Source organism: Schistocerca americana, chromosome 6, assembly GCF_021461395.2.
Source record: "Schistocerca americana isolate TAMUIC-IGC-003095 chromosome 6, iqSchAmer2.1, whole genome shotgun sequence".
Classification (NCBI taxonomy): domain Eukaryota; kingdom Metazoa; phylum Arthropoda; class Insecta; order Orthoptera; family Acrididae; genus Schistocerca; species Schistocerca americana.
In genome coordinates, this window is record NC_060124.1 from 90,820,272 (window position 1) to 90,844,674 (window position 24,403).

Genomic DNA, 24,403 nt, shown 5'->3' on the forward strand with positions numbered 1-24,403 from the left:
CTTATGCTTTAATAACAAGAATCTTTGATTTCCTCCACTATTCTTGATAATATCACTGTTTCACAGCATGAAATAAGTTTGTTACACGTTGTTTTACTTATGTAAGTGGAGTTTACTTTAGTGGGCTCAAGGTGATGTTTTAGTTGTAAGTCTCCAGCATCAATTCTAAACCTTAGAAGAGCTCTAGATTGGATTGGATTGTTTGGGGGAAGAGACCAAACAGCGAGGTCATCGGTCTCATCGGATTAGGGAAGGATGGGGAAGGAAGTCGGCCATGCCCTTTCAAAGGAACCATCCCAGCATTTGCCTGGAGCGATTTAGGGAAATCACGGAAAACCTAAATCAGGATGGCCGGACGCGGAATTGAACCGTCATCCTCCCGCATCCGAGTCCAGTGTGGAAGAGCTCTAGAGTTTCCCTCATTACTCACTATACTTTCATGATCATTTTCGTTTTCTAATAGACTCCCATCATCTGTATGCACCCACAGAGGAATATTTTGCTTTCTGTGAAATATGATTGTTTTTGTTATAGGTACAAGACAGTCTCTGTTTTCACTAATGCTTTCCATTCTCTGTGTTGACAACTGATTTATGACCTCAAGTTTGCGGTTGTCTTAAGCCACTCAAAATAATTTTTCATCTGTTGATGCATCACCGTGGTACTTGAGCTGAGTGTGGGTATCCAGGTCATCGTCTTTACCAGTAAGTTTGGCAAATTTTGTTAGTGGTTCAGTCACAAGTTTCTTGGCGATGATGGATTTCTTTCCTCCAACCATTTTATTATTCACAAAAATTGAATAGTTAATGCAAGGAAGTCCCTTTTTAACTTGTGAGAACACCAGCCATGGATACTGTTCAAAGTGATTATCGTGCACTTGTCAGCATTCAACCCATCCCCTCCTCCTGTACTTGGAAGTAGAAAAGATATAACCTTTTTAAGCTTTCCTTGGAACTGTGAGAGGCTTGTGTTTTATAGCATCACTAATATTTCCTGACACTAACATATCCAAATAACGCCAATATCCATGGGATTAAAAGAATCAGCCAATGAACTTTTTTGTGAAAGTTTCAACGAAGTGCTGGGTTCTGCCTGTACATTTGGTGGTGTTTCTGCGGCTGAATGGTGACCGGAGATCCATTTTATTATATTGTTGTGACAAAGGTAAATTAGATGCCAATTATTCTTGAATAAACATTTTATTCACACTGAAAAATGCAACACTAGTACACTTAACACTAAAACACACACTGTCACACTCCGTGTGTTTCTAATATCACGTCCGGCCATCCTGATTTAGGTTTTCCGTGATTTCCCTAAATCGTTTCAGGCAAATGCCGGGATGGTTCCTTTGAAAGGGCACAGCCGATTTCCTTCCCCATCCTTCCCTAGCCCGAGCTTGCGCTCCGTCTCTAATGACCTCGTTGTCGACGGGACGTTAAACACCACTAACCTAACCTAACCTAACTAATATCACTAAGCACAACACTCACTGAAGTCCATGGTGATAGCCAATAATCACAGTTGTTCACTTTTTATCACTTCCAAGTTATTGCGACGATTCTAGCTTTCAAACTGACTACCTGGCAGCAACTCTGCTTCCCTTATACATGTGGCTCAGTTGCTTCGGGAACATTCACTGCTAGAATGTTTGCTTCCAGACTTTTATGGAGTGTGAACAAATAACTACTGTTAAATCTACAAACCAATAAGTGCCTTATGACATATAATATAAGGCCGAGTTTCCAATGATGACATCATCCGGCAATTTATGTGTGTGGAACTTTTATTGTCGATTCTGTTACTTTCTAGTGCATTCGATAGAGGGCCTATATACTAACAATGTGTTTTTAGAAATCTTCCCGAAAGCCAATAATAACAGTATATATGCATCAATAGTTTCCCAGATCTAACTTGTATTACAAGTTAGGTATAGGAAATTATTGTTACATTATTAGTAAAAATATTGTTACAAGTCTCGTAACAATATTTTTACTGAGAAATTACAATGAATTACTATTATTAATACTTCACTCTTGACTAATCTTCACACTTGCACTTGCTACAACTAGGACTTTTTACTTATTCATTCTTCAGTCTTAATATTTCTGCTTCTGAATGTAAACTAGCATCATATTCAGCAAATAGTTCTTATTTATAACGCTATGTATCGAAGGTTCTCTGTACAAGAAAACAGTACAATATTCATGACTTTTCTCGAACAAATGCCAGACAGAATAACGTATTGAGATCACTAGAATGGCTGCGACTTTTCTCGTAGATATGTGTTAGCTATCTATATGCCAGACAGAAACATATAAAATATGATGATGTTGATGTCCGTACTACATAGGAAAGTACAACTACTTGATAACTCGATTCAGTCGAGTCAACTGACGAAAGAAACGAATGAACAGCGTGCGGGTTGACTGGCGAAGGCGGTGCAGGTGGCAATGCGGGCAACCCCGCACCGGGGGGCACACGCCCCACATGTGAGGAGGGTGCCCCCCATATGTATCCACTCCTGCATCTGCCCAGACTCTTCTTAAAATGAAAGTGTAGCACCACCTGCTACCATGACTGGTGTGTTGCCATTTGTTTCCATGGATGAGTGCACAAAACTAATGAAAGCAACATTCATGCATGCTAGCAACTGCTACACTTTGCAGAGAATTTGTTTAGAAAATTGCTCTTACCCTGCCAACCACCATGTGAGAAGATGCTAGCATACTGCAACTGCTATATCACATTACATTCTATATTGATTTGTTCGTCAATGTACCTTTAGTTATCATATTTATACTAGCTATCCTGAGTTATACAGATTTTTCTTTGCCATTTCATTCTTTTTTCCTACGTGAATGACCATCTTAGACTTGCAACTTTGTGTTATCCAGATTCCTTTCACTTAGATTATTAAAATGTTAAGTGTGTGGGGAAGATGGGGATTTGAATAAAAAGTTGACACAAACATTTTTCAGCAAGTATGGAGCTGTACCATTTTGAATTTGATGCACAAAACTCCATAATGAAGAACATGAGTCTAGATGGCTGACATTTGGCTACAACTTGGTGGTAGCCACAGATTAATATGGTCACTATTTCTACATCTACATCTCCAATTATATTCTGCAAACCACCATGAAGTGCATGGCATAGGGTATGCTGCATTGTACCAGTTATTGCGGTTTCTTCCTGTTCCATTCACATATGGAGCACAGGAAGAACAACTGTTTGACTGCCTCTGTGCATGATGTAATTATTCTAATCTTGTCCTCATGTTCCCTACGTGAGCAATACCTAGAGGGTTGTAGTATAATCCGAGAGTCATCATTTAAAGCTGGTTCTTGAAACTTTGTTAGTGGACTTTCTCGTAATAGTTTACGTCTATCTTCAGCATCTCTCTGGTACTCTCCCATGGGACAAACAAATGTGTGACCATTCATGCTACCCTTCCCTGTATGTGTTCAATGTCACCTGTTAGTCCTATCTGGTACAAGTCCCACACATTCTACACTGGGTAGCACAAGTTATTTGTTAGCAATATCCTTTGTAGACTCATTGCACTTCCCTAGTATTCTATCAATAAACCAAAGTCTACCACCTGCTTTACCTGTGACTGAACCTATCCAATCATTCCATTTCATATCCCTACAAAGTGTTAAACCAAGGTATTTATGTGTGTTGGCCGATTCCAACTGTCATTGATATTATAGTCATGGGATACCTTTTTTTTCTTTCTATGAAGTGCACAGTTTTAAATTTCTGAAAATTTAAAGCAAGTTGACAATATTTGCACCACTTTGAAATCTTACCAAAATCTGACTGAATATTTATGCAGCTTCTTTCAGACAGTACTTCATTTTATCAGGCAGTAGTTCATTTTAAATAACTGCATCACCCACAAAAAACTGAGGTTCCTATTAAAAATGTCTGCAAGGTCATTAATATACAACATGAACAGAAACGGTCCCAACACATTTCCCTGGGGCACACCTGAAGTTACTTCTACATGTGACAATGACTCTCCATCCAAGATAACATGCTGCATCCTCCCCACCAAAAAGTCTTCTGTACATTCACAAATTTCACTTGATACCCCATATGATCATACTTTTAACTATTAGCAAAGGTGTTGTACTAAGTCAAATGCTTGCTTTTCAGAAATCGAGAAGTACTGCATCTACATGACTGCATTGATCCAAAGTGTCATGTGAGAAAAATGTGAGTTGGGTTTCACATGATCAATGTTCTCAGAATCCATGCCAATTAACACAGAGGAGGTCATTCCGTTTGAGATACCTTCTCATCTTTGAGCACAGAATATGTTCCAGATTCTACAATAACTCGATGCCAAGGATACTGAATGGTAGTTTTGTGGATCACTTCTATTACCCTTCTTGTAGACAGGTGCAACCTCTGCTTTCTTCCAACCATTGGGCACAGTTTTTTGTTTGAGGGACCTATGATAGATTACAATTATAAGAGGGGCTAATTTAGCCACAAATTCAGTATAGAATCTGACAGGGAACCTATCAGGCCATATAACTTTGTTTAATTTTAATGATTTCAGCTATTTCTCAACACCACTGACATTATTACTTATTCCACTCCTCTTTTCAGTGATTGTCATCATCATCAGGATTTCCTTCCAGCGAGCCAGGTAGGAACTTAGTGAACGATATGCCTCCATTGGTTTCTGTCCTGGTATAGGTTTTCCCTCTCCACTACATCCCATGTTACTTCTCTTCCCTTCAGATCTTCTTTAACCTGGTCTGCCCATCTCTTTCTAGACCACCAATTGGTCTTCTTCCTGGTACCTCCATCTCCAAATACTGGCACGGCGTTGAGTGCACCCGCTTCACATGACTAAACCACTTCAATCTCAAAGCACTCATCCTCTCCTCTGTAGTCAATGTCACCTGCAGGTCTCTCCTTACATAATCATTCCTGACTCTGTCTCTCCTAGTTTTTTGTAGAGCTGACCAAAGGAACTTCATTTCACATGCTTGTATTTATTTGACTCTCTTCTCTCTTATTTATGACACAGGCCTCTAGACTATACATAACGATTGGCAGGAGATAAGTTTTATACATGGTCTGTTTGGCTCTTTGAGGGACTTCCTTGTTCCAGATTACATTTTGTACTTGGTGGAAGAAGCCAGATCCTTTTGTTATTCTGTTTAAGACTGGTTTGGAACTTCCGTTGTGTGATATGATGCTACCCAGATAATTAAAGCATTTCACACATTCAACCTCCTTCCCCTCCAGTATGATGTGACAAGGTGTTGATGTCCTGCTCATCTTCATTGCCACTGTCTTGCTCCTACTCACAGTTAACTTGAATTTTTTAAATTTTGTGTTCCAGTAATCTAGTCTCCTCCGAACCTTCATTTCCATCTCTCCACAAAGTCTCCTCCGAACCTTCATTTCCGTCCCTCCACAAACGGCAATGTCAACAGTAAAAATAAGAGCATTGAGATCTTCATTTTCTCCTTCCTTGACTTCTTTCATGATTGTGTCCATAAGTGTAATGAAGGATAAAGGGGAGAGCGAACTGCCTTGCTGAACACCTCTCTTTGTCTTAAACCATTTTGATCTTTCACCTCCTACTTGTACACTGCTCTCACAACCATCGTACAGCATCTGGACTTATTAAATTAATGAATCAGGAACATTATGTTTTCTCAAGCATTCCCATATTTTATCCCTTGGTATACTGTCATATGCATTTTCCAAATCCACAAATACGACTATCAAGTCCTTTCCTTTTTCCCAGTACTTCTCCATTAACTGATGGAGGTAGAAAATGAGATCTATACCTATTACTTCTGAACCCAAGTTGTTGTTCCTCTAATTGGTGTTCTAGAATTTTCCACAATCATTTTTCTATGACCTTTCCCAATATCTTAAGGCAGTGTAACAACAGTGCGATTCCTCAGTAGTTGGTGCATTTCTTTCTCCTACCTTTCTTGAACAATGGTATTATAATTCCTTTTTCCCATTCATCTGGCACTTTGTTTTCTTTCCATATCACCTCCAGCACCCGGTATAACCATTGTATTCCATGGATTACTGCGGCTTTAATCATATCTGCTGTCAGCTCATCTACTCCAGCCACCTTCCCACTTTTCAGCTGTTTCAGGGAATTCTCGTTTCTAACCAAGAAATTGGATCCTGCTCCTCCTCTAATTCAATGACTTTGGTGTCACTTTCTTGTGCACCTTCCCCATTCAGTAAGATTTCAAAATAATTCTTCATCTCTTCTCTCACAACTTCCATGTTCCTGATAATATCCCCATCCTCTGTTTCAATTACTTTTATGTCTTCTTTATCAGATCTTTTACTTTTCAATAATCCATATAGCAGTTTTTGGTTCCCTTTGCTATCCTGCTCTAATTTCTGGGTGAATATTTCCCAATTCTTCTCCTTTTCTTCTTTCACAATTCTCTTTGCTTGGAGTTTCTTTTGTCGGCATTCCTTCTCCAGTGTTGTCACCTTGTGTTCATCTTTCTTTCCATCTTTTCAGTAATACATGGATTAATCGGGGCAGTTCTTATAGGTTTTCCTTTGTAATGGAACATCTGAAAACAGAATTAAGCGTTTCAAATTTTGCTTTGCTGCCCTCAATTTCACTTCCTGTCTCATCCGCTAGAGACTGGATGCTGGTGCTGCTAACAGCCTTTACATATGACCAGAATTTCATTGGGTTTTGTTGAAGATTATTTGACAACATTCTGCTATGGTACTGAAGGCTTCACGCATGATTCTCTTGATAGACAAATGTATTTCATTCAGCATCTCTCTATCAACAGTGCTATGCCTTGTTTTATACCTATTATGCAATAATCTCTGTTTCTGTAGAAGTTTCTTAACAATGACTGTATACCATGGAAGGTCCCATCCACTGCGAACTGTTCTACTACGTACCTCTCTATTCAGTGCACGGTCAACTATTCTTTCAATCTAGAGCCATTGTTTCACACGATCCTACAGCCCAGACAACAGGCATTACTTGCTGCAATGTGTGCCACAATCTGCAGCTGCTACTGCCCTTTCCTGAAGGTTTCAAGTTCCTCACCAAGATATGATACTACTGATTTTTTATCTAGTTTACTTAACATGTATATCTTTCTGCTTGTTTAGGTTGTCCTTCACACTTTGGTAATCATCACATCATGGTCACTGACGTCAGTTTCAATTTTGACATCCTCAAAGAGGTCGGATCTGTTTGTAGTCATTAGGTGCAATATATTTCCATCATGAGTGGGATTCCGAATTACCTATTCCACATAGTTTTCAGAGCAGGCATTACGCAATGTTTCACACGATGTGTTATCACACCCACCACCAACAAAACAGTAATTTTCCCAGTTGATTGCTGGATGATTAAAGTCTACACCAATGATTACAATACGACTGGTTAACTTGCATACAAGCAAACTGAGGTTCTCTCTAAAGTTTTCATTTACATCAGGGGATGAGTCTGGTGGGAAGGATTCAATTACCATTTTATGCCCATCCTTATACTGAGTCTTGCCCAAACAATCTGACATGCAGCTTCAATTTCTATCTCAGTATATTTGAAATTCTTATCTACTGCAACAAATACACCATCTCCATTTCCCATTAGCCCATGCTTTTGATATATATACTTAAATTTTCCCCAAAAATCTCACTGCTGTCAATTGCAATTACAATGACTGCAGGTCTTCAAATATTCCAGTCAATGTGAATATAGTAATGTCAGTTGCCACAGAGGACAGTGACACCTGGAACCACTTTCCTTTTCTGCAAAACAGAGGGCAGATGAACACCATTCCGCTGGTCATGGATAAATGGTGACACACCACACACACACACTCAGCCACTTGGAGTTCCTGTGCCAGTTCGCCAGTTGTTAGCAGTTAGGGTTCGACAGCTACAGTCACCACCAACCGACGCAGAGCATCAGTTGCCACCATAACAGCTGGATGCTATATGCAAGTTATTGTGAAACAGTCAACATCGAGTGTGTATGTGATATTCACAATCAGAGACAGACTTAAATTGTTAGATACTAAACTTCTTATGATCTCTTTCACTTTGTTAAGTTAGTTAGCGTGTAGGACCTCAGCTACTGAGCCATGCATCAAATATCACTAAAAGCTGAATTCTGTATAAATCCTTTTAATAAACATTTATTACTTGTTTCAATCTGTGTTACACATATTACTGGTTTTAGACACAACGTGTCACAAATTCTCTGTGATCTTTATTGGGTAAAGCTTGACCTTTAATCAATTAAAGGACCATAATGCCATTAATCTGTTAAGATAACAAGAAGTACTGCAGAAGCAGTGCTGCAGTAAGGCAGTCAGCATGTGACACGCTAAGGTAATATGTTATTAATATTTAAATCTAAAGGTCACATGTTTCAATTCTTACTGAAGTACAAAGAGCATGGGTGAACTTTTATTCTAACGAGTAAAGCTTATAAGGGACTGCAACTACTTGTCATCACCAACTGAGCAGATATTAAAGCAACAGAAGCAGGAGCTCCAGATGACCAAGCATTTACAAAATATAGCAATTTTGGTTGGTGTAACTCAGGTGAGGCACAGGCAATTTATGTTAGCACAATTTCCAGGCAGCAGTTTGCGCAGTGAAAAGAATACAGTGTGGTAATAAAAGGGTTGTGGTGTAGATTCCCTATAGTGGAACCTGCCCCCCCCCCCCCCTTCCCAAGCACATTTGGTTTACATTCATAAAAGGTTCTCTTTCATCACACATTTTGGCAGGAAACAACGTGCATCATTTTACCAAATATTGGCAACGATAAATACAATGTAATGTGTTTTGTGCAGTCTTTTCTAAATGTGATTTATTTTTCACTCTTGATTATGTAACAGCAGTTTTGAAACTTCTTAACCAAATTCTTTAGCTAATGTTAAAATTGGACATTGCAGAGCTGCAATGGTATAGTGCATTTTGGGCAACAATCACTTTAATACTGCATGATGATGGAAATATTTCTTGAAGCTATTCTTATGTGTCTGAAGCTGAATCAGAATATTCACATTTGATGTGTCACCCAAAGTACTGTGTGTTAATTAACCTTTAATGCACCTCAGTCACTGTTAATTATCTTTCTTATGTGCAGGTCCTGCAAAGCAGTATCTCTGTAGAATCATATGTGTGCCTTCTACTTTGCAGCAGTTATTGGTGAAAGGAAAAATGATATTACTATAATTACAAAATTATGTCAACATTTCATCATTGGCTGTCTTGTATTTGCTTCAATGGGTGAACAGATCATGATTACTTCGTAACTTGGAGCAGATACAATATAAATTAAATATAACATATGCCTTGAAGTGACATTTCATTTTAGAACTTCTTTTGTTCACTGCTTTTTTCATTCTTGGAGAGGGTGTCTACTCCTTGACAGTCAAGACACTGCCAAGTTGTGATTTCAAAACATGAAAGGCCACACCCACAGTAGGTGAAGATATTTACTCAGCATCAGGCCTTGACAATTACTTGAACCACACACCTCTCCATTCCACTCTGCACATACGTGAAACAAAACGACTGCACACAGCACATGTTTCATGATTTTTCCCTACCTAATACTACTTTACTATTTTGTCAAGATCATCTTTCCTTGTCATAAATAGGGAGTGAGAAATGTCGTTTGCCTAGTTGGCATGTAACACTACAGTGTCAATTATCCTACATACTGAAAAATCTCATTGTATAATTGTGAATTGTTTGTTCTTCCCATGAGTCAATCGCCACAAGAAATCTATTCTCCTACACATAGGAGCATTATATATTGAGCATTATCTCAGTTTATTTGCAGTGTAAGTACTTTTAAAAAAATTCTCCATCCGTATCTGATCTCATGACCCTCAGATTACCATTCTGCACTCTTTCTACTGCATCAATTGCTGCCTGGAGTCCAGGCAAAAATATGGCTCATGCTTTGCCTGAACCTCACTAATAATAGTATTTTTTTCTAAATGTGAAACAAATACTAACAAAGAGATAGAGGGGCTGGCCAGTACTTACCTCAGCTCAGTACAGCCGATAGATACACATAAAACAGAACCGAAAATTTTTTCTAAATGCCTGTCCATCTGGAGCTCCTACCTCTGTCACTTTTGCTTCTGGCAAAGCCCTGTGTACACCATAAATCTGGACAAAATCACTAATTATGAGCAGGTGCCATCCCATTGTTACTCGGACAAAGCCACACACCTCGACACCCAACATGTATGCTTACTGGAGAGAGTTCTGTGCACTTGTAACTGATAGGCAGTAACTTTGTGGCTGCAGTTCTACAATGGTGGATATGCAACCTATGGTTATTAGGAAAATTTTGCTTGATTCAATGTCCCGTGCCCTTCTCTGGGCTTATTACCAGCCTGTTTCTTCTCCACTGCATATTGGTATATTTTCTTCATCTACAGGCTAATTCTGGAAGGTTCACATTGAGGCAGCACAAAATGATGGGACTGTATGGCCAGCAGAAGTTGAAGTAGACAGTGTGAACAGTAAACAAAGTTTTCGCCAAATCTGTAGATTAGTGAATGCACTCTTCTGCAATATGTAGCCATAGAAATTAAGTAATGATCAGGAGGGTAATGTGGTAAATGCCTACCCGAATACGTTACTGTTCTTCTCTCCTGAAGTTTTGGTACGGCACCACATTCATACTGTTGCAGCTTTTTGTACACTGCTACTGCACGCTCTTTATACCTGAAACAAAATAATAATAATATAGTAGCAATATTTTCAGAGCTGTAACAATTTTCAGTAGACGCATGGACACACACACACACACACACACACACACACACACACACACACACACACACACACACACACACAGAGAGAGAGAGAGAGAGAGAGAGAGAGAGGGGGGGGGGGGGGGGAGGGGGGAGTGTACCATGTCAGTTTAGCAGGGAAAGAGGAGGAGAAGCTAGTGCAGCAGAACTGTAGAAAGTTGCATAAACACTGGGAAAAAGGGGAGGGGGGGGTGAGGAGAGGAAGCAGGGCACCAAGATACTGCTGAAAACTAAGGAAAACTGGAGCAGGAAATCAGAAGTGCCCTTTCAAAAGAACCATCCCAGCATTTGCCTTGAGCAATTTTGAGAAATCACGGAAAACCTAAATATGGTTAGCTGGATGTGGGTTTGAGCCATCATCCTCCTGAATGCGAGGCCCGTGTGTTAAAACTGTACTACCTCGCTCAGATGGTAGAGAACACAATGCAAGAAGGCACCGAGCATGGATAATGAGTTGCATACATAGAAAATTAAAACAATAATTAAAACAAGGGAAGGAAGAAACCAGTTAGGGTCGGGGTGGGCACAAAAGGGGTGGGAAAAAGTGCAAAGAGATGGGATGTGCTCCTAGGCACGTGGAGGACACGGGCTAATGGAGATTGATGCCAAGACACAGTGATCGCAAAAATTACTTTTAGAAATTTAATTCCACCAATTTCAATAAAAGTTAACTATCTTATGTGAGTGGCTTACGTATTCCAGCTTGCAAATATATTTTACAAACAGATTTAATTTTTTTTTTCACAGGCATTCCCAGCTGTTAGATGTCACTTTTTTTAAAATATTTATCAAAGTGTACAAAGCTGAATGTGCAGTATGAACTGAAAGACCACAGAGTAAATTTCTGTCAACATTTACTATGAGAGAACTGCACTTAGGAGAAGTTGGTAGTATGTTGTATGTCAAAGATATGTAATAGTCAACTGCACTCTGTAAGGGCACAGAACTGTATTTCGGAAGACTGTTTTGGGAAGCTGAGGCAACAACACATATAATGGCCTTTCTCTCAATTAATAATGCAGCAGAACACAGTGGTCCATCACTAGCTTAAATCTATGGAAAAACAGCCTGCACCAGATATTACTGGTGATGTTAACAGCTGCAAAAATATTCAGATCAAGCAAGTGGTGTACTATAGGTGTGTCAGTTTATTTATCACTGTGCTTCAGATTGTGTAAGTTGTTCCAATTTCGTATACAATATGAAAAAAAGTATTTAAGGAAAACCAACAATTTCTATTTGAGTGATGGTGTGACTTGCATAATCTAATCTGAACATTGCAGTTTTTGTAGTATGTACAAGAGACGCTGGAAAGAGCTGATGCAAGATAATATAATGGGTTTTTGACTGCCAGGGACTGCTGGTTCCTGTTGCAGATCAATGAGGCATTGTCCACTGTTGGCTGCCTCTGGGGGTAGTGCCTGGAGCTGCTGAATGGTGCGTTATGCAGACGTGCCATCTGCCGCAACCATAGTGGCAGACACGTAGTAATGTGGGGGTTACTATACCTCTCCCTCCTTGGGGGAGAAGAGTGCCCAGATGTTGGCTCCTCTGTGACACTCTGATGGTTGACACAACCATAGTGTCAGATGTGGTTGTCCTGTGTGCAAACAGCTATCGGTCCACATGAAAGCATGAATAGAGGTAGCAATGGCATGAGCACAGACACACGTGAATTCCTCCCCCAACTGGAGAGCAGGCGAAAGAACCCAGCTCCTCACAGGCTGCAGACATGTTGACGACAAACACAGAGCTGGAGACTCGGAGTTGGGGGTGCCGCAGCATGCAGAGGTACTGTAGGGGGCAATGGTAGGGAGGCGGTAGGCAGGCAGCAGGGAAGGTGGCACCAGCATCAGTGGAGGAGGCACCTGCGGCAGCTTAGGAGGCAACTGCAAGTGTGCCAATAAAGCCTCAGCAGCTCTCCTCCCTCCCTGCATGAGCAGGCACTACAAGAGCAACAAGAGGTTGAGCTATGTCACCTGTGTATGGCTGAGCCACTAGGGAAGCAATGGAAAATCACGACAGGATGGTGGGCAGGCACAGCCTGGGTGGTATGCTGCCCATAGCATATGGCCATGCTGGTGGAAGAGGTGCTAGTGAGGTGGGTCACCGTGAGGCTTCAGTACTAAACCGAGAGTGCAGCTGATTGGAGTGGCACACCAAAGGCACTAATCAAGGTGCACCATGTCTGCACTGCCTGTGGACAATACCCACAAGCCAACGCAGGTGTCACCTGAACAGTCAGGCTAGATTGTCACACAGATGACAAAATGGTAGATATCGAAATAGAAGGCAGAGGGATAGAGAAACAATTAATATCACTCAAAAGAGGAAAGGCCGCTGGACCTGATGGGATACCAGTTCGATTTTACACAGAGTACGCAAAGGAACTTGCCCCCCTTCTTGCAGCGGTGTACCGTAGGTCTCTAGAAGAGCGTAGCATTCCAAAGGATTGGAAAAGGGCACAGGTCATCCCGGTTTTCAAGAAGGGATGTCGAACAGATGTGCAGAACTATAGACTTATATCTCTAACATCAATCAGTTGTAGAATTTTGTAACACGTATTATGTTCGAGTATAATGACTTTTCTGGAGTCTAGAAATCTACTCTGTAGGAATCAGCATGGGTTTCGAAAAAGACGATCGTGTGAAACCCAGCTCACGCTATTTGTCCACGAGACTCAGAGGGCCATAGACGCAGGTTCCCAGGTAGATGCCGTGTTTCTTGACTTCCGCAAGGCGTTCAATACAGTTCCCCACAGGCGTTTAATGAACAAAGTGAGAGCATATGGACTATCAGACCAATTGTGTGATTGGATTGAAGAGTTCCTAGATAACAGAACGCAGCATGTCATTCTCAATGGAGAGAAGTCTTCCGAAGTAAGAGTGATTTCAGGTGTGCCGCAGGGGAGTGTCGTAGGACCGTTGCTATTCACAATATACATAAATGACCTTGTGGATGACATCGGAAGTTCACTGAGGCTTTTTGCGGATGATGCTGTGGTGTATCGAGAGGTTGTAAAAATGGAAAATTGTACTGAAATGCAGGAGGATGTGCAGCGAATTGACACATGGTGCAGAGAATGGCAATTGAATCTCAATGTAGACAAGTGTAATGTGCTGCGAATACATAGAAAGAAGATCCCTTATCATTTAGCTACAATATAGCAGGTCAGCAACTGGAAGCAGTTAATTCCATAAATTATCTGGGAGTACGCATTAGGAGAGCTTTAAAATGGAATGATCATATAAAGTTGATCGTCGGTAAAGCAGATGCCAGACAGATTCATTGGAAGAATCCTAAAGAAACGCAATCCGAAAACAAAGGAAGTAGGTTACAGTATGCCTGTCCACCCACTGCTTGAATACTGCTCAGCAGTGTGGGATCCGTACCAGATAGGAATGATAGAAGAGAGAGAGAAGATCCAACGGAGAGAGCGCGCTTCGTTACAGGATCTGTAAGTCGCTTCAAAAAGCAGTGAAATACAACTGGGGCACTAGACACCCCACACATTAAACACTGATATTAATAAAGCCCAAAAGACTTGTTCACAACAAGCAGCTGTTTCGATGTATTATCTAATGGAACCTACAGCAAGGCTTCAGCTAAGTCAGATTTGGAAAAGAATTGGCCCTCAGCCAATTTTGCAAGTAACTTATCATTTCAAGGCACAGAGTCAATAACAGACTGAGTATTTATGGTAACTTCAAAGATGCCAGAAAGTCGGTTTTTTCACCAGAACTAATGGTGCACCCCATTCACTTGTTGAAACTGGTCGAATGACGCCAACTGTTATCAACAGATCTATTCAAACTTAACTTGTTTGCACATACTTAACTTGTTCCCATAAGGACACAGGTATGGGCTGGACCCAGAAAAAGCTGAGCTGAAGGTTTAAGTTTGATATGTGTCGTGAAATTGTTCACACCCCCTAAATCTCAGTACACTAGTCCAAAAATTCAAAGCACAATGAATCCAACTCTTGATCATGAATGTGAGCTGACACATGATGCATAGAGTCAGTAATAGAAAATTCAAAAGCAACAAATGCATCAAATCCAAACTAATTCTCACTGACAAGCAAATAGACCAAGAACAGGACCACGCTGTTTACTGTAGTTTACCAGACAGCATGTGATGAGAGCCAACAGTGGGGAGCCCAGCCATGCACACATTTGAGATATGAAGAACAAAACAGCCACTCTGGTGTCTACTTGTAGTAACAATGGTTTGTTCACCAGAGACATTTCGATAAAGGGCTTATCTTGACCTGAAGGCAACAATGAAATAGTATGACTGTTCATGTCCATTGGTTCAGGGGAAGGCTGAGAACGACAAACTGGTGCAATGTTGCCTTTCTTGTGACACTTTATGATACAATGCACAGTGTGTTTGTCTGGGGCGGCCACATTTCCTGGTTTGCATGGCATCGACTCCCTCTTAGCTTGGTGAGCATGTTGCTATGTGCAGTTGTTGTTCATTATCAATGACAGTAATGTTTCCCCCACACTTTTATTTGGTGGCCCGCTGAATGGGAGACCGCAAAGGATTGAGCAATGTTGAAAACTTCTTCCAAAGACAGATCTTCACATTGAAGGGCCCTCTGATGAAATTCCAGTTGGGTACAAGTTGGTGATCACATTGTGAACCATGAAGTTGGCATAGGATTCTTTGGAGGTTTTAGCAATAAAGTGGATTAGATCCTGTAGCTACACTGCTCAAGCCCAATAAGATTGATGTGGCTGATTGAGGCACTGGTAAAACTCTATGTGAGTAGCAATGCCACGACTGTGCTTGCAAAGACAGGAAGACAACAAATTACACATTTCATCAAAGGAAAGGGAAACCAGTTACTGCAAGGGGACCAACTAACACGACAACTGATACATGCAAGGAGGAATACATGGCAAAAACAATGCATTACAAGTATAATCATTGTCACCCTAAATGCAACAAAGTAATGGTGGAACCATTTTTCATAAGCTTACCATCTTCAGCAGGGTTCACATAAGGCAGAAACAGCAGTAGATGCACCTAAGACAGTGGAGCCTAAACAGACAACATAGCCTCGAGTTTTTCCAAAGCGGTCAATAGTAAGTTGCTGCTGGTGCAGAAGTGACTAAATGGAGAAATTATATGATAAAAAAGTCACTGAAGTTGAACACAGAACTTATTCTCGTCGACACTTGTGTTCTAACTCAAAACACAATAAGAAACACAGTTATGAAAAACCAACAACCTTTGAGTCATGGTGTGACATGTGTAACATAATCAGAATGTTACAGACTGGTAATATGTATGAGAGATACCGGCCAGAGTCTATGCAAGAAATTACAAAGGGCATTTGCCCACAAGGATCTGCTGGCTTCCTGCTGCATGCGACTGAGGTGCCATCTACAGTCAACTGCCTCTGGTGAGGGTGCCTAGATCTAACAATGGACAACTGCAGAATCAGAGCTAAGTACTTTGTATGTAGCACACTTAACTCTCTTCCTTTTAATTCTAAACAAAGTAAACATTAACTTTAAAATTAATGTTGGCATTCCCAAATAATCAATATAACGAAAAGCCAACACCAACAGTAGACATTTTATAGTTACAAGAGTAATGATTGCCACAGCTAAAGACAATCAATTACCTTATCTAATCAAATATAACACTCTTCAAGCACATGGGGCTAAAACTAATTAATACTGTCTTCCATGTGAGCTTTGATGATGTGAAAATAGGTCAGTAACTGCATAAACATTCTCAAAACCTGTGAATGAATTTAATATGAATGGCAACATAATCAGTTAGTAATTCAGAGAGTAAAATGTTACATTTGTAATGGATCTGGGAGATGTGTTATTTTCTACCGAATTTGTCGATACCAAATCTAATGAGGGAAGTTGTAAATGTTTTCTTATGTTTTTGAAAGAATATTTTTTTGTGAATTGTAATTTGCCTTATTTTATGCTAATTTACTTATATTTTTGAGAGTGACAGCATATTGATTAATATTAGTAGATGTGACGAAGAATATCAAAGAGACTGGTTACAAGTGGAAGCTTGTGTGTTGTGTAAAATGTCTTTGACGCTGGAGTCGTCTTTGACCATAGTCAGTCGGCAGTGAACTCTCAGTGTGTGTTGAAGGTGGAACAATGTGCAGGTCACCATTATAAATAATTTGCTAGTGAACAGGAAAAATGAATTATGTTACTATTTTTTTATATAAACTTCAAGAAGAAACCACATTCGAAGAAATGCTATTTGAAGCACCAAAAATGAGGCAAACGCATTGAACCAGGTCATTTCTGCAGCCGACAAAACTGCATTGTGGAATCACACTTTCACTAGATGACTGAAGCCAACACAAAAAGACAAATATCGTCTAGCAAACATTTCATGGAAAAGGTACTGTCATGAAATATGCTAAATACAGTATATAAAAAATAGTGAGCATATTTCAACTGGGGACTGTCTACATCTACATCTACATCTACATTGATACTCCGCAAGCCACCCAACGGTGTGTGGCGGAGGGCACTTTACGTGCCACTGTCATTACCTCCCTTTCCTGTTCCAGTCGCGTATGGTTCGCGGGAAGAACGACTGTCTGAAAGCCTCCGTGCGCGCTCTAATCTCTCTAATTTTACATTCGTGATCTCCTCGGGAAGTATAAGTAGGGGGAAGCAATATATTCGATACCTCATCCAGAAACGCACCCTCTCGAAACCTGGCGAGCAAGCTACACCGCGATGCAGAGCGCCTCTCTTGCAAAGTCTGCCACTTGAGTTTATTAAACATCTCCGTAACGCTATCACGGTTACCAAATAACCCAGTGACGAAACGCGCCGCTCTTCTTTGGATCTTCTCTATCTCCTCCGTCAACCCGACCTGGTACGGATCCCACACTGACGAGCAATACTCAAGTATAGGTCGAACGAGTGTTTTGTAAGCCACCTCCTTTGTTGATGGACTACATTTTCTAAGCACTCTCCCAATGAATCTCAACCTGGTACCCGCCTTACCAACAATTAGTTTTATATGATCATTCCACTTCAAATCGTTCCGTACGCATACTCCCAGATATTTTACAGAAGTAACTGCTACCAGTGTTTGTTCCGCTATCATATAATCATACAATAAAGGATCCTTCTTTCTATGTAGCCGGGATATTGTGTTCATGTGATCTTCAACAGTGCTACAAAGAAGAAAATTTGTGTGTGTTAATACCAGTTTTTCAGAATGTGTGTTACAGTATTGGCATTCATCGGGAAGTAAAAGTTTTGGAGAAGAAATGTTTTGGCAAAAAATTTAATTTTCAACAGACGAGGGAATTTCAAGAATTTTGATTAACAATCGCTTGGATGGAAAACGTGGATTTGCAACAGTAGAAGAGAGTTCCAGATAAGTCACGAAACCCTCGTATTTTGTTAAAACAATATTTTTATCTTGTTTTCTATTGTGTTTAATTTTTTTTTCCTTCACAATGACTTATGAGATTTTCAAGAGTATTGTGCCTAAAGTAGAAAATAGTAATTTAATAGACTTTGAAAATCAGGACAGGTCAAATGAAACAGAAAGAACCGATCAATTTGATTTAAAAAGTTTTCTTGTAAATTTCACGAAAGAAATTAAACAATCAGTTGACGACAATAAGACATACTGGGATGAAAAAATTGATAACATTTTGTTGCAAGTCCAAGCAGTCAATACCCAAGTGGGTGATCTTTCGAACAGAGTTGGCAGTGTTGAGGAAAAAATTGCATCTGTGGAAGCAAAAGTAAAAGAAATTGATGCTAAATTCAGCGATGAAATTAATACTGTAAAAAATGAGTTACTGACAGATAGAGAAAGAAATTTAATTGATTTTAATGAGATAAAAGGGGAAATTAAAAATTTGGATGAGAACACAAAAGTTTTAGTAAAAAATGCAGAACAAAAAACTGACAATAGTTTGGTTACTCTAGAAAAAAAGTAGAATACAATGATTTAGAAAACAAAAAAATCTGTTAAAGAACTTAGCAAAAAGAATTGAAAGTTTCGACATTGAATTTCAAAGCAAAAATCACAATGTCAACACTTGCAATCTTGTATCTAATATTCCAGTGAAGCATTTTTCGGTAGATGGACTCTTACAGCCCGTTGATTTTATACAGTATTGTAAGGATTGTTATTTACCTCACTCACCAGATGATATGAAAATTAAATTTGTGCAAAAATTCTTGGAAGGGGAAGCTTTGACTTGGGCAAACCAGATTGTAACTGTGGGGATGACCTTTTCAGAATCTGAATCAAAATTTCTGGAAAATTTTTGGAATGATCTTAAACAAACTAGAATCAAAAGTGAATTTTTGAATGGGAGAAACTAAAGAGAATCAGATGGGAGCATGAAACAATTTTGCAAAAGTGAACTCCAAAAACTTATTCATTTAACAAAACCTTTAGATGACTTGATCAAAATTGATACCTTAAAGAGAAGATTGCCATCAGCAAATGCAGTTGAGTTTAGTTCATTGTCCTGATAGTAATGTTGAGCAGTTTCTCAATTATATTGAAAAGTTGGATAGGATAACAACAAGAACACACAGCGGGTTTACTCAGAAAGATAGTGGTCAAAATTGGGGAAATGATAACTTTCAAAAAAGGGAACAAAACAATTATCATGATGTCAGTCAAAATTCAGGGGGATATAACAATAATTTTCAAAAGCAGGACCATAATTTTCATCCAAAACAAGAACAACATTTTCACAGAAATAATCAACAAAATAGAGAACACTTTAGGGATCAAAATCAAAGAAATTTTGCTAGAGATCAGTACAATAGAAACCACCAACAACCAGGTAATGTTTGGCATAGGAATGGGAACAGAAATGTTGATCAGAGACATTGGCAGAACTACAATCAGCAGTTCAAACAGGAACCAGTTGTAATTCAGGAAATAAAAAACGAGTAGACGCCCCCTTGAAGGTCCGCAAGGTTGAGGCAGAAGGTGAGCATGATGAAAGGACCAATGGATGTGATTATCATAAACCCAAACATGACAGATCCAAACCTAAGCTATCACATGAGGTCATTAGTTGTTACTTATTGAAGAAACTGATACTGATAAAGATAAAATTTTCAGTACACAAGAACATACAGTAGATAAAAGTAATTGTGATTCATTTAATTTAACAGAGTTTTACACTTGGGCAGAAAAGAACAACACTTTGTCAGATGATGTAATTTGCAGTCAGATTTGTAGTAGTTCAGAGACGTGTGTGAATGACAGAGAGAATGCATGCTGTCAGAATGAATGTATTAGTGAAAGGGATCTGGTAACTTTAGAAAGGGGAAATAATATTTTGGGGGATAATTTGAATGTGTATGACCTGAATATGTGTAATGATAATGATGTTGATGATAAAGTTGATAATGATGGTAATGGTATTGATGATGAGGAAAGGTATTTCATTAGTTTAAATAGGGAGTTGGGTATACACATGGTTGAAAATGGATTAAATAGTGAGAATAGAAATTATCAGGGATGTTACCAGGATGAATAAGGCTCGCAAGCAGGGTGTATGTGAAAGTGTGAATTTTGATGCTGTTGGTAAAGAATCTGACTACACAAATAATGATGACACATGTATAACTTCTAGCCTAAGTGAAACATTTACAGATACTAATGACACACACACATTTCTTATGAATCTATGGCTGAACAGTGAAACTATTTCTTTTGACAAGAATTTTAGAAAGGTGCTTATTAATGTACGTGAAACTATATGTCCTGAGTGGTGGAAAAAGATGAGATATTTTATTTTTGAAAAGCTGAAGGATAAGTACTTCAACAGTATACAATGTGATTTGGATGAAAATTCTTGGCTATTTGAGATAATAGAGAGTACTAATGACAATTTTGTATCTTGTGCAAATTTTATAACTGTGACAAATAATACATATAATGGTATACCATATGATTCTGATAAGTATAGGTTTGAGGAAATTGAAAGTGATTTATTACATGAGGATACAGGTTCTGAGAAAAGTGATAAATTTTGCAGTCCTTATATAACAGTTCAAATTGGGCCATGGAATGGTAAATGTTTAATTGATACAGGAAGTGAGATCTCGGGAATATCTGAAAGGTTAAGCAAGAAATTAAAAGTGGGGAAAGATTATGTTGAAATGCCAGTTGTTGGGGTAAAGATAAAAGGTGCTACTGGGAAGAGCACTAAATTGGTAAAAAGCCAGGCTTTAGTGAAATTTTTAATTGAAGGCAAGTTGTTCACACACGGATGTTTTGTAATTCAGGAATTTAATGAGGATTTTCTTTTGAGTATGAATTGGATAGTAAAAGTAAATACAGCATTTGATTGGGGTGGAAGAAAACTTTTGATAGAAACTAGTGAAAGGGAATACATTCAGACAAAATTTGTGAAGACACTTGGGGATCGCAGAGTAATGGAAATTTTGAAAGTATCAATTTACTAAAAGAAAATAGATTGGAGAACATTGAAATTCATAGATTTGATACTGATGAAGTTGAATTTGGGAATTTAGTAAATTTGAAAATTTCAGAAACACAAATTTTATCTGGGGAGCAAAAAGAACAGTTAGAGAATCTGCTGTGGGAATACAGTGATGTTTTCAGTGACATACATGGTACGGTAAAGGGTTATCAGTGTGAGCTTCAGGTAAAACCTCATGAACCATTTTTCATAAAACCATACAGTATTGCAATATCAAAAAGACTTGCTGTTGAGAAAGAGCTGAAAAAGATGGAAGGATGTAATATAATAGAAAGGAGTATCAGTGCATATAACAGTCCTTTAGTAGTTGTTTTGAAAAAAGATGGTGGAGTAAGATTGGTTTTGACTCTAGACACTTAAACAAAATTTTGTTCCAACAGACAGACCATCCTGAAAATATTGATGAGTTACTCTATAAATTTACAGATATAAAATATATGTCAAGTTTGGATCTAACTTCAGGTTTTCATCAGGTACCACTTTCGGTTAATTCTAGAAAATATACTGCTTTCTTGTACAATGGTAGGAGTTACCAATATTGTGTTGTGCCATTTGGGTTAAATTCTTCTGTTTCCGAATTTATAAGAGCTTTGGATCATGTACTGGAGCAAGAACTTGCATCTAAACTGATAATTTATGTAGATGACATTTTGGTTACAGGGCAAAATTGGGAGGAACATTTTTCGATTTTGAAGTCAGTTTGTGAAAAACTTAGAAAAGGGGGGATGACATTGAAATTAGAGAAATGTAAATTTGCAGTTTCTGAATTAAAATTTTTGGGTCATGTTGTCACAGACAAAGGAATTTTGGCAGATCCAGAAAAAATTAAAGCAATTTCAGAAATTCCTATTCCTAAGACTAAAAAACAATTAAAGTCATTCTTTGGGTTATGCGGTTATTACCGAAAACATATAAGTGATCAGAGTCTGAATGCACCATGTTTAAGTCAGTTACCTAAGAAAAACACTGTTTGGGTTTGGGATAAAAGTTGTCAGGAAGAGTTTGATAAAATTAAGCAAGAGTTGAGGAAGCAACACTTATTACACAGACCTGATTTTAATTTACCATTTTGTTTGAACACTGATAGCAGTAATTATGGGCTTGGAGCAGAGTTATTTCAAGAAAGAGTAGAGAATGGAGTTAAGATACATTGTACCATAGCATTTGCAAGCAGAATGTTGCTCAAGCATGAGAAAAATTATACAGTCACAGAGAAGGAACTTTCGGCAATTCATTGGGCTTTTACAAAATTTAGAATTTACCTTATTGGACATAAAACTATAGTATTTTCAGGTCACAAAGCTTTGAGTTACTTACAAGAGTGCAAATTATACCACAGTAGATTAGCCAGATGGGCAATATTTCTGCAACAGTTTGACTTTGAAATCAAGCACATAAAAGGTTCTGAGAATGTAGTAGCTGATTCACTTTCAAGGTTACCAATTGGGGGAGAAAAGGAGATTTTTGAACAAGAGGAGGAAAAGCAATTTAAAATTAGATACTTGAAAGGGGTGGAAAATGAGAAAACAATTAGAGCTGTGTGTAACAAAATTAGGAAAAATCAAAATTTAGATCAAAGTTAGAAATTAATCAAAGAAGGTTTAGGCAAGAAGGGGTATGAGAAACTTGATAAATTTTACAAATTACATAAGGGGATTTTATTTCGGAGAACAGATCTAGATTCTGATAATTGGAAACTGTGTTGGCCAGAGGCAGATGCTGAAAAGCTGATCATTTACATACATGAAAGTTTTGGTCATTTTGGGATACAGAAGTGCATTCAAAAGATACAAGAAAATGTTTATTTTTACAATATTGGAAAGAAGGTAAGAAAAGAATTGGCAACCTGTGACAAATGTCAGAGAGTTAAAGTGAGCAATCAAAGACGTGGTGGAGAGATGCAAAACATTATTCCGGAAAAACCTTTAGAGCTTATCGCTGTGGACTTATACGGAATGTTGCCAAACAGTAAAGATGGTCACTGTTACATATTTGTTATGGTAGATGTATTTTCAAAATTAATTAAACTATACCCAGTGAAAACAGCTACTAGCCATGAAATTGTAATAAAAATTGAAAGAGATTATTTCGCACAGGTGGGTAAACCAAAAGCTATATTATCAGATAATGGTTCACAGTTCACCTCTAAAATATGGAAAAAGTTCATTGAAAGATCAAAATTGAAGCATATACTTATATCTGTTTATTGTCCATCCACCAATCCTGCAGAAAGATATATGAGGGAAATTGGGAGACTCTGCAGAACTTATTGTAGCCATAAACATCCAACCTGGTTTGAGCACATTCGAAATTTTGAAGATATTATAAATAGCCTACAACATAGTTCCACAGGATTTTCACCGTATGAGATTATGTTTAATATCAGACCTGCAAATCTTATATTAGAGCTTATTGAATTTCCTAAATGTACACCTTTAACTATGCGAGAGAGAGAAGATATTGTCAGGGAAACTATGAGGAAACAAGGGGAAAAGAGGAATAAAAGACATAACAACAGGGTAAAATTAACCACTTTCAAAATTGGGGATCTTGTTCTGGTAAAATCTCATGAAAAATCAAAAATGTTAACTTCAGAAATTAAAAAATTCTTTGAAATCTATATTGGGCCTTTTGAAGACATAGAAAATCCAAACCCTAATGCTTATTGTTTGGTATACACTAAGTCAAAGAAATTATTTGGTCTCAGGAATGTTGTCTCTTTGAAACTGTATAGACAGAAATCATAATTTCAAAATTTAAATAACCTATTTTCATCTAAAACAAAAGTCCTCCACTGGAATATGCTTGTTAGAACATAACTACCTGTAGGACCAAGTACGTATATTTGCATGTATAAATTAATAATTTGAAGTCACATGTTAATTGAAACTGATGAAAAAACACTGTTGTAACAAAGAATGAGGGAAAGATTTATTACTATCTTTTTCTACAAAAAAAAAAGTCTCCATAGTGAGCATTTATGAATTTTTCTAATTTTTGGAAGCTAAGTCTTCCCTGTGGGTGAAGGCGTGCATGTGAGGACATGCATGCAAAGATATAAGTTTCA

At 38.5% G+C, this 24,403-nt stretch overlaps 1 protein-coding gene across 2 annotated transcripts in view; it reads right to left on the bottom strand.

Moving 5' to 3' along the window:
- Nucleotides 1-24,403, bottom strand: part of LOC124619894 (death domain-associated protein 6-like) — a 150,318-nt gene that overhangs the window by 76,326 nt on the left and 49,589 nt on the right. For both annotated transcript variants that reach the window (XM_047146525.1, XM_047146524.1), the window contains exon 4: nucleotides 10,646-10,743. In XM_047146525.1, the coding sequence (XP_047002481.1) occupies nucleotides 10,646-10,743 (98 nt within the window). The remainder of the gene's footprint in view (nucleotides 1-10,645; nucleotides 10,744-24,403) is intronic.